Genomic DNA, 16,645 nt, shown 5'->3' on the forward strand with positions numbered 1-16,645 from the left:
ATCTGTCCCCAGGCCACTTTTAATGCCAATTCAGCATTTGGAAACATGAAAGAGTAATTATTGATGTCCTATTCTTTCAGTTGCCCTTTCCTCTAAATGTGCAAGTGCCAGCTGCCTCCTGTGATAACAGGATTGAACTAAAAAAGAAATCACCCTGGGGAATAACCAATGCAGAATGTACACCATGCTGGGCTGCTGAGCTGTATCTCCAATTATGGTTACATTTTCAGTCAGATGTTCAGTTTATATACAAATGCGCATTATATATTATCACCAACACCACATGACGAATTCGAGGTTAAAATCTATTGAGTTTGACTGTACAAACTTTGGTCTTTTGATGATGTCTGAGTTCTTAACTTAAACTGCACTCACTCCCAGTGTGCCATCATTGCCCTATGTAATTCATCACAGGCATAAGTCAAATTTACTAAAAGATTGTTTTTCTTCTAACAGGGTCAAGCAAGGTCTCACAAGCAACCAGAAGTGCGATTCAGTGAAATTCCCTCAAGGTTGCAACATGACTTCATTGCTGACGGTGTGAAACCAAAGTACCAGGAGAGACTGAATCAGGACCAGCTTGAATGGTCAGCATCTTCTGGAATCTCCCCTACTTTTCAGAGTAATGTAACAGACGTTGATGCTCAAAGGGAAGTGGCAAGCACTGCTAACACAAGTTCCATTTCAGATCAGTATTGTGACCTGTCAGCTTCACAACTGAGTAAGCGTGTTTCTGGCTGTACCTGGAACCAGTTTATAAACAGCAATGCTGGATTGTCCATCATTAATGCTAACCGGCTAGTGACTCCTAAGTTGCCCACTGGTCACCAAGAGCCCATGGTTACACAAACTAAAGCAGTGGACAAAAACAAAGAGCATTGTGAGTCCACAGAGCAACAACGTGGGAGTGGGTCAGGAAAAACCAGCAAAAGAGATACCAAATGCTCCAAAGTCCAGATATTAGACAACTCTATTGAGTGGGACAAAAATGTCCAGAAGGGAGCAGAGTTAGAATTTCGTGGGACTACAAAAGGCAAGAAGGATATTTTGGCTAGTCATGTTACGAACAGAGAGCCACCATCAAGAGCATCTCCCATCAGGCCCCCTGCGTTGAGCAGTCAAGAAAAGGATTCAGGTTCTGTGATGATTAGAATCCCAATAAATCCACAGACACCAATGTCTGCTGGCAGCAGAATGAGAAAGGGAAGGTTATCAAAATCAATCTTGGATAACAGACTACAGCCAGAGCCTTTGTATGCTGAATCAAATGTTAAGAATACTGCAAGTAGCAACGTTTCCAATGATGAAGGCACTCTAACCAGCAGGAGCCAGACTGCTAGCAAGGCCATCAAGCAGCAGAGTAGGAGTATGGAGAATGAACTTAGTCAAATCAATCTAACAGCGGGGAGAGCCTGTGAGTTAACTGACCTCTCAAATAATGGCAGCAGGGTGAGAAAGCCAACTGCAATATTGGCATCACCTGTTTTCATCGATCCCACCAAAAGCAGAAGAGGATCGACAGAAGTGAAGCACTCAAAGCATTTGGTTAAAAACAGCACCATTTCTGCCAAATACAAAACCCTGAGTCTTCTGAAAGAAAACAGCGTCTTGCAGGAAAAGACTACAGTCATGGAGCCTCCATCTGCCTACCCTATAACCCCAGCGAGTCCGTTGTATTCTAACACAGATAGTCTCACAGTGATCACACCAGTGAAGAAGAAACGGGGAAGACCAAAGAAGCAACCCTTACTTACAGTTGAGACAATACACGAAGGAACTGCCACAAGCCCAGTAAGCCCCATCTGTTGTGAATCTCCCAACGGCAGTAAGAAAAAGAAAAAGAGAAAAAACCCTAGTAAACTGATACCAATTGATTCTGTCACCTTAGAGCCTAATCACATGCCATTTCCTAAAAAGGATGGGAAAATCAATGTCCTGGATAAGAAAACAATCAAAACTATCAATAAAATGAAAACCATGAAACGAAAGAATATTTTGAATCAAATTCTGTCTTATTCTAATAATACAGTACTGAAAAAGAAAGTTCAGTCCTCCAGCACTGCTTCAACAATCTCATCTGCCCTTGAGACGAAGCTAGGAAAGCAGATCAATGTTAGCAAACGAGGGACTATTTATATCGGCAAAAAAAGAGGAAGAAAACCAAAAGCCATGGGACAACTGCAGCAAATTGGAAACAAAGGTGCTGAGAAGTATTCAAAGCCGATTTCTGCCCATTCAGAATCTCCAACCGTGCCTTTTGGTTCACAGCTGGCTGGAGCAATGTCACCAACCACTGCACAACCATCACCTCCACAGGCAGTTGGGCCTGCAGGAAACCTCAGCCCAGTCAGCAGTGAAACCAACTTATCTGAGTCAAAGGCAATGCCAAACCTTCAGCCAATTAGTGCACTTCCTACGAAAACCCCAAAAAGCTTGCATGCAAGCACTTGGAAGTTGTCTCCACCAAGGCTTCTGGCAAATTCTCCTTCCCATTTATCTGAGGCAGCTTCTTTAAAAGAGATTACATTGTCACCTATCAGTGAATCTCACAGTGAGGAAACAATACCTAGTGACAGTGGAATTGGAACAGACAATAACAGCACTTCAGATCAAGCAGAGAAGAGTATGGAATCGCGCCGCAAGTACTCCTTTGACTTTTATACACTTGATCCCTCAGAAGGTGCAACAGTAGATCCTGGTGCAAAAGGAAAGCACAGTCACAGACAGAAACACTTGCTTGTGGATGATTATCGCATTCATGAAAACATGAAGAAACAGAAGCATAGACGGAAGAGAAAGAGCTTGCAAATGCACAGCAGAGATGACCTGCAGTTCATAGCAGACCTCGAAGAACTAACTGCAAAGTTCCAAGTATTTCGTATCTCTCACAGAAGCTACACTTTTTATCCTGATAACCCGTATCCCAGTATTTTTAGGGTCAATTTTGATCACTACTATCCTGTGCCATATATTCATTATGATCCGTTACACTATCTTCGCCGGACAGCTGATCTTAAGTCTAAGAAAAGGCGCGGCAGACCTCCCAAAGCCCAAGAGACTATGACAAAGGTGCCTTTCTTACAGGGTTTTGGTTACCCATTACCCGGCGGGAGTTACTATGCACCCTATGGCATGCCTTATACATCAATGCCTATTGCTACAGGTATGATGAACCTTGGGTATTATGGGCAATATTCAGCTCCTTTTTACTTGTCTCATGCACTTGGGTCATCAGCCCCCTTCATGAGGCCTACAATGCCTCCACCCCAGTATCATACCAGCTCACACTTAAAAATGCCAACCACTGCCAAACACAAGGTAAAGCATGCCATGCATTTGCAGCCTTCACTAGGGATGGATTTAAACACCATACAGCCTTCTTTAACATCACAAAGAGGTAGTGGTGGTGCAGGAATACCGAGCAGCCGAGTCCATAAACGCAAACATAAGCACAAGCATAAACACCGAGATGACCGGCTCATGGGGTCACGGGAAGATTTAGGTGAGATTTTTGGGCATAAGTCTGATTTTGCTAAAGCTTTAGTCCATCAGAAGCTAGAAAGCTGTGACAAAGATCTTCCACTGGGTGCTGACAAAGGAAAACATAAAGAGAAACTGAGACAGCAGCATGTTGAACCGATGCACACAGGACAAAAGGTCTCAAAAAACATCTTTGACATCGATTCATCATCAAAATTAGCTTTTTCTGATTTACCACAATGGACAAGGACTACAGAAAAAAATGATTCCATCACTGAGTCTATTGATGCCTGTGTAAGAAGGTACACAAGCACTGAGACACGGATGAGGCGGGATGGCTCCATGGACCCATTTGGGGATCTGCACTCTACAAGCAGTATGGCTGAAAAGCGGGAAAATGAATCAAATGGGAATAGAAAAAGGCACTTTGAGGGATTTGGATCATATCGGGAGAAGAATGGACCTGTGCTAAGGACTAACAGAAAAGACTGGGGGCAAACTCTATACAGTACCCCTGCAGCACCAGGTAAAGATTTGGTTTACGAAAGTATATAACAGCTATAATATGTTATGTGGTATTGATCGTACTGAAAATACAGATTATACTGATATCTAAAAATTTAATTGGCTGTATATTCGATCATCTCTCTGATAATCTACCCAGTTTGATGTGCCAAAGAGCTAACTAAAGTTCAGAACTGTGATGTTTTTCATTCCTGTATTTAATCAACGTTTACCTTCACTTTAAAATTAGTTGCTTTCTAGTCAAACTTATAATTATGAAATTACTAGCCTTTTACAGTTAACTTCAGTAATCAATACTTAGGCCACTTTTGTTATGCTTCGATTTTCAGTGAAGGCTTTGAAAATAATATGATTATAATGGCGTGCAGTAGATTTGCAGGAATGAAGAAGATGTATCTGAAGTGTTCAGTAAGTTATTAGCATGTGGTATTTGAGAGCTGATGTACATCTTTTTCACTAGTCTTAGGTTGGCAAAGCAATGAAACCTTCACAACACTGCTCATTCAAACATCCTTAAATGTTTTAAATTTAGCTCCCATGTCATACAGGATGTAGGAGCCTGGAGCATGTTGATTGAGAGGATGGTATTTGTCTTGAATTCCATGTGGGGAAATTTTGCTTTATGGTCGATATTATGTAATAAATCTCTGCCTTTCATAATTCCTTTGAGAGGTTTCTGTATGTGTCTTCAGTGGTGCAAAGTAGACTGAGTAAAGCCTACAGATCACAGAAAATTGGTCACTTTTCAGCAGTAATTCCAAAGCGCATCGAATTTGTCATCTTGTAGGATGTTCCAGCCAAATGTAAAGCAGCATATGAATTCTCAATCATCAATAAATATTGCACCTGGAGTCAGTTGCATTTGAACACCACAGACTTGTTTAAAAAAAAACCTTTCTGTAAGACATCAGCCGTTTGATTTTATGTTAGTGAAGTGCAGGTTGTTGAGTAATTACTTTCCTGTTAATAAAGGGACAGGATAACGTGCCTGATTTCTTTTCCGGGAAAATAATAATAAATTAAGGACTGGAATGCACGGAAGTTTTAAAGTATTAGTAGAAACATTGAAACCAAAGATTGATAAATGCCCAGGACTATTATTTCCAATAGAAGTTTTAAAGGAAGAAAATTGTATATTATTTAGCTGCAGTTTCATCATCCTATCTTGAATTGGGAGCGGTCCCTTATAGATTGTAAAGTTAATCCATTTCTTAAGAAAGATGAGAGACAAAAACCAGGAAATTATAAACTGTTGCTTTAACATCTCATGTGGGGAAATTATTGAAACTCAAGAGTAAAGCATATAGAGAAATTTGAGTTGATTAGAGAGTTTTATTTAAAATCCAAACGTGTGTAACAAATTTAATTTTTTTTTTGGAATAAATAACCAAAGTACACAGGGGAACAGCTATGAGTTCAGTCAACATTGATGCCCAGAGGACAGAACGTATGGATTAACATAAGAGCCAATCAATTAAATTTAAAGCTTATGGATATGAAGATAAATATTACCTAGGCAAGAGAAGATTTTAAAAAATTGTCAGGCTAATAGGTAGCCTTAATTGAAAGAGGTATTAATGGTTTACTGAAGTTCATTCTGATTTCTGAACACAGTTGCAAGCCATCATTTTAATTTTACCAAATTACACCAGAAATTGTGGCAGAAGAAACACAGTATGGATGCTTAAAATTATCAAAATGATTTCAAATAAAGCTGTGAATCAATTTGCATTTGAAAGATTCAAATATACTGTAAATTGTGGAAAAATATGGAACAGCGGATGTACAAGATGCCAATAGTTCTGATCTCTTCCCTGCTTTTCCAATCAAAATGGATAACTTTGCATTATATTGCATCATCTATGCTTAATCAGTTAAGTTGTTGCATATGTTAATAGTCCCTTTTTGCTTCTTTTCTTGCCTTGGGTTGTATTGCCAGCAAACCAGGATGTATAATACAAAGTTCTATCATTCAATTCAGTTATATGTATTGTAGTACTCACAATTGCCCAATAGTTACAGCCCACCAACCCAAACAGGAACTACTTTATGCATTCTGTTCATTATCCTGTCTGTATTTACCACCTCACAGGCCTCAATTCTGTGTAATAATTTCTTGTTAGTTATAATTTGAAATAACTTTAAAAATACTTTATCCTTGGCTATCCTAAAAATGACTATCTGAAACTAACTGATAATTAATTTGTCAGATTCTATTCATAAATCCTTCATTCAATTTATCTATGTTTTGCAGCATAGAAATAGGCCCTTCTGCCCATTGTATGTATGCCAACCATCATGCTTACTAATATTGATTCCATATATACCCATGTCATACTCATTAAAATAACTTTCCAGATGCCTCCTAATTACAGTTCCTAATCTTGCCTCCACCACCTCCTTTGCCAAAGAATGTAAAAGAAGTGGCAGATGAAATACTGTGTTGGAAGGTGTATGGTCATGCACTTTGGTAGACAAAATAAAGGTGTAGACGACTGTGTAAACGGGGATTGAATTCAGAAATTGGAGATGTAAAGGGACTTTCTAGTTCTAATGCTGGATTCCCTAAAGGTTAACTGCAGGTTGGGTCAGTTATAAGGATGGCAAATGTAATGTTAACGTTCATTTGAAGAGTACTAGAATATAAAAAGAAGGATATAATGCTGAGGCTTTACCAGGCATTGATCAGACCGTACTTGGAGTGTTGTGAGGATTTTTATGCCCCAAATATAAGAAAGGATTTGCTGGCATTGAAAAGGGTCCAGAGGAGGTTTTCGAAAATGATTGGGGAATGAAAAGGTTAACGTATGAGGAGTGTTTGGCACTGGGCTTGTACTCACTGAAGTTCAGAAGAATGAGAAGGATTTCATTGGAACATACCAAATATTGAAAGGCCTAGTGTGGACTTGGAGAAGATGTTTCCAATAGTGGAAGAGTCTAGGACCAGAGGGCATAGCCTCAGAATATAAGGATATCACTTTAGTGCAGAGATGAGGAATTTCTTCAGCCAGGTGGTGAGTCAATGCAATTTATTGCCATGGACAGTCCTGGATAAGTCATTGGGTATATTTAAAGCAGAGATTAATACTTTCTTGATTGGTAAGGGCATCAAAAGCTATTAGGAGAATGGGGTTCAGAGGCAAAATAATGCAGCCAGAATTAAATAGCAGGTTGGCCTAATTCTGCTTCTATGTCATATGGTCTTATCTTCTTTGAACCTCCCCCTCTCATCTTAAATCTATGCTATTTAGTTTTAGACACTCCTACCACGGGAGACAGACACTATCTTGGGCTCTCTTAATGTTATAATATAACTTTTCAATTTCCTTCATATCAAGAAAATAGACCTAGTTTGCCCAGTCTTTAATGATAAACTCAAGTCCTCCAATCCAGGTACATCCTTGTGAATCTTTTCTACATCCTCTGTAGCTTAACCACACTCTTCCTCTAGTGTGGGGACCAGACCTAATCAACGTTTTATGTCATTGTAACCTGATATCCCAACTCTTATACCCAGAACCTCAGCCAGTGATGGCATGCATGCCATATGATGTCCTCACCTTCCTGTCTACAGGGAACAATGTACTTGTTCCCAGGGTATTTCCATTCAACAATAGCTCCCAGGGCCTTGCCAAACATTGTGTGTATTCTGCTTTGGTTTAGGATACACTGAAAATGCATCACTTTGCACTTGGTTGAGTTAAATTCTACCTACCATTTCCTTTCATGCTTTCCCAGTTCTATATCCAGTTGTAACTTCAGACAACATTCTTCATTGTCCAGTATACCATCAATTTTAGTGCTACTATCATTATTTTATATATTTATATAATACCATGATCAATCCATTTGGCCACATATTCAAACAATTAAGTCAGATTTGTGAGACATAATTTCCCATCCATAAAGTCATGCTGACTGCCTCTAATCAATTCTTGCCTTTTCAAATGTGCATACATTCTACCCTTCGAATAACATTTTCACCACAGATGCAAAACCTGTAGTTTTCTGGCTTATCCTTGTTGCCATTCATAAATAAAAGCACAACAATTAACTAATCTCCAGTTTTCCAGTACCTTACCAATAGCTAATGATGATTCAACATTTTCTGCAAAGACCTTAGCAGTTTCACCTCTTGCTTCCCATAACATCCTAAGATATACTTGGCGAGGCTCCATGGATATATCCATGATACATTTTCAGAACTGTAACACCACCTCCTATGTAATGTTAATATGCTCCAGTGATCCAGTGTTCCCTCCCCTGAACTCACCAGCTTCCACGTTCTCTCCACAGTAAACACAGATGAAAAGTATTGATTTATGATCTTATCTCTTTCCAACGGTTCCAAATAAAGGTTACCATTTTGGGACCTACTCTCTCCCTAGCTACCTGGTTGATCTTAATATACAAATCATTACTTACAGTATTAAGTTATGATTTGAAAATTAAGAGCAAAAGGGTTCTATTACCTTTACCACATCCCTAAAATGTTGTATTTGTCATCATAGAGTCAAGTTGTACAACTCAGAAACAGCCCTTTACATTTCACTATCCAGAACAAACTTTTTTGCCTATCTATAGGAATCCCACTAGCCTATATTCTTCTAGGTCATTCCTGTTTAAGTGCTAGTGTAAATATCTCTTGAAGATAATGATTGTATCTTATTCCAACATCTACTGTGGCAGTGAGTTCCAGATATCAGCTACTTAGTGTGGAATGATCATGTTGCCTTTCTTTTTGTTCTTGGTTTTGTGGCTATCTGGAGAAGAATCTCAAGAGTTGTATGCTTTGACAATAAATTAACCTTTGAAAGTTGAACCCTGAACCTTAAATTCACTTTAAACCTGTGCCCTCTTGTTTTTGATATCCCTACCATCAGAAAAATAATTTGGCTATTTATCCAATTTATACCTCCATACATTTTTATTTACCTCTACCAGGTTCTCCCTCAACCTTCTGTGCTCCAGGCAATCATGCCCAGCCATTTCAGTCTATGTAACAAAACCTCCAATTAATGTAACATCTTGGTGAATCATCTCCAGTCTCTCTAATGTTACCTTATCTTTCTTAGTTTGGTGTCCAAATTGCAAAGAGTGAATCTCTGAAGACCATTTTGAAAATTAATCAATTCCAGACAATCATAGTCAATATTTCCATGTTCTATCTGGTCATTTAAAAACCTTGGTATGCAGGCCATCAAGTCCAAAGATTTTGTAGGCACTTATACCTGTTAATTTCTTCAGTACTATTCATTCACTAACACTCATTAAGTTCTTCATTCTCACTTGATCTGTCGATTCCGATTATTTCCAGAATGTTTTTGTTACATGCAGGGAAATACACTTACAAAATATTTGTCTGATGTTGATGTAATATGTTTATAATCTCTCTCTTCTCTGCCTGCAATGTTTTGCTCATTTTTATCGCTCTGGTACTGTACATAACTTGTTGAAGCCATTGGCTTGAGCTTACTGGAGCCTGAAACCTCACTTTCTGCTCTTCCTACACCTACACTTAAATGGTACAGATATGTGGGTAGAACATATTTGCATTATGGAAGCTTTTGGCCAGATATAATGAGACTGCAGCAACTGTTTAGCCTCAGGCAAAACCCTGCTGAAGCCCACCCCTGAAGCACTTTAGCAGTAATCAAAGCTGGCGGCAGCCTTGCCTTGGTCAAAGTTGGCAAGGAATTTGCTTTTTAAATGTCGCTGGTGTTTCAAGATATTTAAGTATTATTACATCGATAAAATCATTCAGCAAAATTAATATAAAAAGCATAAATATTCATTAAAACAAAGTTACAAGTGATTTTAATGATTTACAAATCATTAAAAACACTAACATTCTGCTACTGTGAGGAGTTCTCCATGTGAACGTGTAGGTTTCCTCTATGTGCTGTGGTTTCCTCACACATTCCAAAGACGTGTGGGATAGTAGGTTAATTGTTGCATGGGTGTAATTGGGACTCAATGGGCTGGAAGGGCCAGCTTCATGCTGTATCTCTAAATAAATAGAAGTTAACACCAGAAATTACCTTCCCATTATACAGGCTGAAAATATAAATGAGTGGAGTATCTGATCCAACGCCAGGTCTGACCTGGCGTAATATCTGATTGGCAATTTAATCCCAGCAAGAGTCTTTCCACTGAAAGACTGTGTGGATTCTGGCGACGGAGCAGAGTGACAGATGTCACTCAGTTGGTCCTGGACTTGCAACAGGTTCATCTATGCCTGGAATTTTGCTTAGTGTGAATTGCTGAACATCAGCAGTTCCATTTGGAACCACCATCCACGGTCAGCAGCACTTGATCTGTATTCCACAGTTCTTATGCTTTTGCTAAATTTATTTTTTTGTGAGCTTATTGTTCATCTTTGGCTGAAATTCTGAAAGTGCAATTCTCATGTTTACAATTCCTAGAAACATGTTAAGGCCCTTTCTCTAATCTCATGTTGCCTATTTGTAGTTATGCTTATAGCTGGAACACTTTTCCTATATGTTTTTATTCCTTTAGGATATTTATATTTACTGCAAATAATAGATTACTACTTCAAGTGTTGGCCCTTGCTTGTTTATCATCATATCTTTAAGCATATCCAATTCAATTTAGATAACTCAAATCCCAAGCTCTGAGGTTCATTTTGTTCAGATTATCTTAATTATCTCTGAACACTGCAATTTTTCCACAAGAAATCCATGACTAAAATTATTTCATTGCACAGTTTTGGATAGGGCAGTGCCCTTGTTAAGCAGTTAGCACTGCTGACTGACTCTCAGCTCCAGCAACCCATTTGACTATAAGACCATAAGATATAGGACCAGAATTAGGCTCTTTGGTCCATTGAGTCTGCTGCACAATTTCATCATGGCTGATCCAATTTTCCTCTCAGGCCCAATCCTTTGCCTTCTCCTCGTATCCCTTCATGCCCTAACCAGTCAAAAGTCTATCAACGTCTGCCTTAAATATACATCAAGACTTGGCCTCCATAGCTGCCTATGGCAAAGAATTCCACAGATTCACCCCTCTCTGGCTAAAGAAATTCCTCCTCATCTCCATTCTTCTTTCTTTCTTCTTTGTTTTAGGCTTTCCAATAAATACCTCTATGTCCTTGATAATAGATCTCACAGTTGCCAGTGGTAGAGGCAGAGGGAAGTAGTAAAATGTAAGAAACTGGAACTGCAACAGTACCGGTATTAAGGGATATGGAATTGGGTCGGTGCACAGAGAGATTTGATATTGGGAATTTTAAACAAAGTCACTAGAAGTTATATAGGAAATGCATTTTAATTGAATCATTCATAAATAATGGTATCCTGTTATCATTTAACAATGCAATTAAAGTGGTGATTAACTGGACATTTTAAAAAATTATGATTAATGATAATTCATTTTTATATTTCCTGACAGCCCTTGCACGATGAGTTCCAGAGTGTTGCAGCAGATGATTTAGTACATGATTAAAGGCAAAGCATTGAAAGTACTGAAGTGAAAGAAAGAAACAGCTAGGAGGAAGTGTAGGACTGAAGAACATTTGGGAGATAGAAGGGTGCAAAATCATAGATGGATTTAGAGACAGGTGCAGGATTTTGAAATAGATTTTCTGGCATTTGGGACTCATTTATTGTTGCCAAGAACGTGAGCAAGAGCTATGAGATAGGAAGTAACGATGACATTCTTGATAAGTTAGAATTGGTGTAACATTGAGCTCAGGAAGGAAGTGTTAATTTTGCTAATTGCATAACCATCTTCTTTCAGATTTTCTCTTAAATATGATTTAAGCCATCGTTGTAACTAGAAATAGTCATTTTCTTTCTTTCTTACAGCTTCCAAATTGCTTATATGTACTGGAAAGGAAAATAAAAGCTGTAACTATCTTAGGTTTAAATTAACAGACAGATGTTTATGTTTATAAAATGAAAAAAAAGTAGTTTATTGCACCGGTGGTTCAAACAGCTGTCCATCCACATCACTATCTGCTTGGACACTGTTTCCTCTCAAAGCATGGCAGTATTTTCCAGTTATAAAGTTTTTACTATGGTTGACATTTAAAAATGAAATCGGGTTCTGGTTTGAAGCTCTTCAGAGCTCACGGTTGATCTGATGGCAGCTAAAGTTGATGGCCATTTGATGACTGTCTTAGTCATCCCCAGGCAACCAATGTCAGAGTTTGATAGGAAGAGAATTGTTGTGAAATTGTGAAGGAGAGTTGAACCATCATCACTAGTATTCTGAGAGGAATAGTATTTCAGTAGCATTCATGTCACCTAGTAGTAAACAGTCAATGAGAACATCTCGGCATTATTAGAAACAACATGCTGGGAATCTTGAGCAACATACACACACGATGCTAGAGGCAAGGGTCCTGACCTGAAACCTGAACTGTTTATTCCCTTCCATAGATGCTGCCTGACAGCAGTTCCTTCAGCATTTTGTATGTATGTGTGTTTTAATCAGCATTATCAGTTTCACTGGAAGACCTGAAACATTAATAGTTTGCAGGAGTGGAAATCGGTGATTAACCCGTACCTCTGTAATGCGAACAAGACACATATCTGTGCTATTGTGTAATTAGAATGCTGAAAATATTGTCAGCATTGCTCTTTGGCTGGACATTTATCAACATAATCATTAATATAACTGTAAAACAATGTGTGCTCAGTTTAAAAGTAACTTGTGCCTCTTAAGAAAGGGAAGTCTGATTATGACTGCACCATGTGTACGTTTTCCAACTGAAGCTGACCTAGGAAATGTGGTGTAATATAAATAATGTGGGATAAAGAAGCTAAAAGATTCTCAACTACAATGGAGATTTAGTGGCAGAAGTATAGAAAGGAGGAGAGATCCCTGGAGGAGGACCAAAAAGCTGTCTGGACATATAATCCAAAAAGCACCAAACACTTAAGTTGTAACTGCAGCCAATACGATCATGTCATCGTCTTACTTGAAAGTTGTTGTTGATCCCTTTATATGCATTTAATGTGGGGTTTTTCCTTCTGCTGAAAATGTTTAGGAATATCTAATTAATAGAGGCTTGAAAATCACATAACATCAAGAATTGTAAATACGTATCACTACTACTTTATTGCCCCTAGACTAAGTACTGGGATTTTATTTGCAGAAGCACTATAGGAGTACTATCAACGTAAAGATTTCAGTAGTTGAAGCAGGCACTTCCTCAATTTTTCAAGGAAAGCTAAGGATTGGTAGTAAATGCTGATGAAGCCCACTTCCTGCACCAGTTCACATGGATTTAAAGTTACATTCTGCCACAACTCCAAACTCACATGGGCTTAAAAGGACAAGTGTTTCTTACAAGCATTCAAAAACAAAACAGATACTGAGTTAATACAGTTAAAAAATATTAAGTTATCATATTAAAAAGTTTAAGAATAATTTAAAAACTTCACTTAAAACAGCTCAATGAATTTATAGTTAACTCAATTAAAATGCTGAAAATTTACCAACCTGCCTCAGCTATTTCCTTGACATTGTGTACTGGTGTTGCTAACCTGGTGAAGCTTTGGTGGATGGATTTCTGATGCAGAAACTAATATTCAAAAATATACATGAGCTCTGTTAAAACTACAGGATGGTTTCAGCTGCAGTTTCTTATGGAGCATGGTGGTGCAATTGGCAAGGCAACTCCAGCAAACCAGATTCAATCCTGATCTCCATCTGAAACAGGTTTGCACATTGTCCCCTGATCACTTGGGTTTTCCCTGTGTGCTCCAATTTCCTGCCACATCCCAAAGGTTTAACAGGAGGGCTGGAAGGTCACTGGTTGCTGTGGTTCAGAATCAGGTTTAATATTGCTGGCATATGTCGTGATATTGGTTGTTCGCGGTTTGCCCCAAATGGAATGTGTGTTGAGTTGATGGAAAAAGGAAAAAAATAACAAGTAAGCTGTGTTTATGAAAATTGAAAATGGGTGCTTGATGGCACACCCACATAGTATTTCAAAGACACTTTCCTGTGCTGTATAATATGATTTTTATTTATTTAACGATACAGAGCAGAACAGGCCTTCCAGACATGCCGCCCAAGCAGTGCCTACTAACCCTAACCTAATCATGGAACAACTTGCAATGACCAATTAACTTACCCAGTTCGTCTTTGGTCTGTGGGAGCAAACCAGAGGACCAGAAAACCCACGCATTCCACAGGGAGGGCGTACAGAGGCTCCTTACAGAAAGGCACCAGAATTGAACTCCGGGCTCTAATAGCATCACGCTAACCACTACACTGCCTGTGTGTGATGATTCAGTATCTTACTCTGAAATTTAAAACTTTACCAACAACAGATGTTGGACTAATCTGTCTGTAATTCCTTTTATCCTCTCTCAACTTTCATAAATAGAGGAGTGAAAGTTAATGTTAGGGTACCTCCAGAATTCTCATCGCATCCTTTAAAATCCCAGGATAGAAGCAATCTGGTCCCGGGTATTTGTCACAATTTAGTACCATTATTTTATTCATAACTTGCATCCTATAGTTCTGATGAGACATCTTCCATAATTCTCTGAATATAAATTCAGTCTCTTCCTATTGTTAATATTAATACAAAGTAATTATTTAAAGTGTTTGCAATTTCCTTATTATTTAGAATAATATGGTAGTCCACATTTAACAGCTGCATGTTGCTGCCAAGCACCACCTTTTGCCTAATATGATTGAGACATATTTATGTTGTAGAGTGTTCTCAAGCTGGCTGATGCTAAACATCCAGCAAACTTTATGTGTACTGATCATTTCAGATGGCATTCTGAAACTGAATCAGTAGTCTACAATATCTTAGTACCAACTTTAATTACATCTGTCAGTGGTACATCAAACAAATTATTAGCTGTTAGTTTGTGCCTTATACTTTGAAATGTATTTTTCTTTTGTCGAAACTATTTCACTACATTTGTGACTTCTGCTGTTACTCAGTATGCGAGATGCCCTCTTGGACCTACTTAATGCGCTAATATAGGAGTTGTGACCAATACAATATTTGATAGGTTTGTTAAATCTTTGATAAGTGTTTCTTCACCCAGATTAACCCGATATTTTGAAAGGTAGATGGCATGCAACGCAATATCAAAAGATGTTGCTGTCAGTGGGCAACTGATAAGGTAGTCAGTGTAGTAAAGCACTTTGCAATAATTACTGGTACCATTGTACAGCACTATAGCGATACAGGTTTCCCCCGCTATCCGAAGGTTGAACGTTCCTATGAAACCATTCGTAAGCCGGAATGTTGTAAAGCGAAGAAGCAATTACCATTAATTTATATGGGAAAAATTTTTGAGCGTTCGCAGACCCAAAAAAATAACGTACAAAATCAAACCAAGTAACACATAAAACCTAAAATAACATTAACATATAATAAAAGCAGGAATGATATGATAAATATACACGCTATCTAAAATAGAAATATTGTAGATACGGTGTAATTTCACTTATCAAAATCGGGAAGACAGCAAGCCAAAATCGATGTGGAGGAAAAAAATCAACACACACATGCAAGTGTGTATACGCACATACGTACGCACATGCATGAGCACACAACTACCCGCCCAAGGCTTCACGGTCATTGTAGTCCTTCTCCGGGTAAACACACGTATAAAGCGGGCGTCTTTTTCGTAAAAGCGAAAATCCTCTTTGGCTAGCAAAAACAGGTACTAATGTAACACGAGTGAATCTGCAGATGCTGGAAATAAATAAAAACACAAAATGCTGACAGAACTCAGCAGGCCAGACAGCATCTATGGGAGGAGGTAGTGATGACGTTTCGGGCCGAAACCCTTCATCAGCATTTTGTGTTTTTACAGGTACTAATATAGGTCTTTCATAACAGCGAGCTGTCGTAAAGCAAACGGTCGAAAAACGGGGGGCACCTGTACATTACTGGCCCCTTCCTACAATTGAAATAATTCTATATTACGCTGTTATACAATCATAGAGCACCACAACATAGAAGCAGGCCCTTTAGCCCATCTTGTCTGTGCTGAACTGTTGTTCTGCATGGTCCCATTGACCCGTACTTGGACCATAGCTCTCTGTACTCCTTCCATCCATGTACTTATCTAAACTTCTCAAGGTTCACCTGATAAACCTCAAACTGTCCTCTTGCAACAACTGGCTCAGAGCTTATGCTGATTCTGTGTCACCAGCACATCTGGGTATGTGGCCTCTCATCTCATTGATTCAAGCCTTTTGAAAATATGCTGACTAGTTGCAGTTCTAACACAGATCCTCACAGCGCCTTCTTATTCTTGTTCAACTAAGTTCGTCAGGCATGACTTATACTTAACAAATTCCAGCAGGAGAAATTGTGGAGTCTGCAAATGTGAAATAAAGGAGTACATATTGGAAAGGCTCTGCAGGTTAGGCAGCATCTGCAAAAAGTAGAACAGGACTATCATTTTAGATCAGTGTTCTTCCATCAGAACAAGTATGTACTTTAAATAATAGAAAAATTCGGTGTTGCAGTATTGCAGTATTTCACAAGTTCCACGTGAAAATCCAATCAAACTTTAATTACACTGCATAAATGGTAAGGGATGACCAATTTCCAAGGAACAAAAGAAACCCTGCAGCCTAAATTGTATGCTTTCCTATCCTGTCAATCACTTCTATTTGTGTGGGTTAT

At 38.6% G+C, this 16,645-nt stretch overlaps 1 protein-coding gene across 3 annotated transcripts in view; it reads left to right on the forward strand.

Moving 5' to 3' along the window:
• The window catches only part of setbp1 (SET binding protein 1), a 272,071-nt gene that overhangs the window by 198,038 nt on the left and 57,388 nt on the right, over window positions 1-16,645 (forward strand). For all 3 annotated transcript variants that reach the window (XM_073064319.1, XM_073064320.1, XM_073064321.1), the window contains exon 3: window positions 457-4,006. In XM_073064319.1, coding sequence (XP_072920420.1) covers window positions 457-4,006 — 3,550 coding nt within the window. The remainder of the gene's footprint in view (window positions 1-456; window positions 4,007-16,645) is intronic.

Source organism: Hemitrygon akajei, chromosome 13, assembly GCF_048418815.1.
Source record: "Hemitrygon akajei chromosome 13, sHemAka1.3, whole genome shotgun sequence".
Taxonomy (NCBI): domain Eukaryota; kingdom Metazoa; phylum Chordata; class Chondrichthyes; order Myliobatiformes; family Dasyatidae; genus Hemitrygon; species Hemitrygon akajei.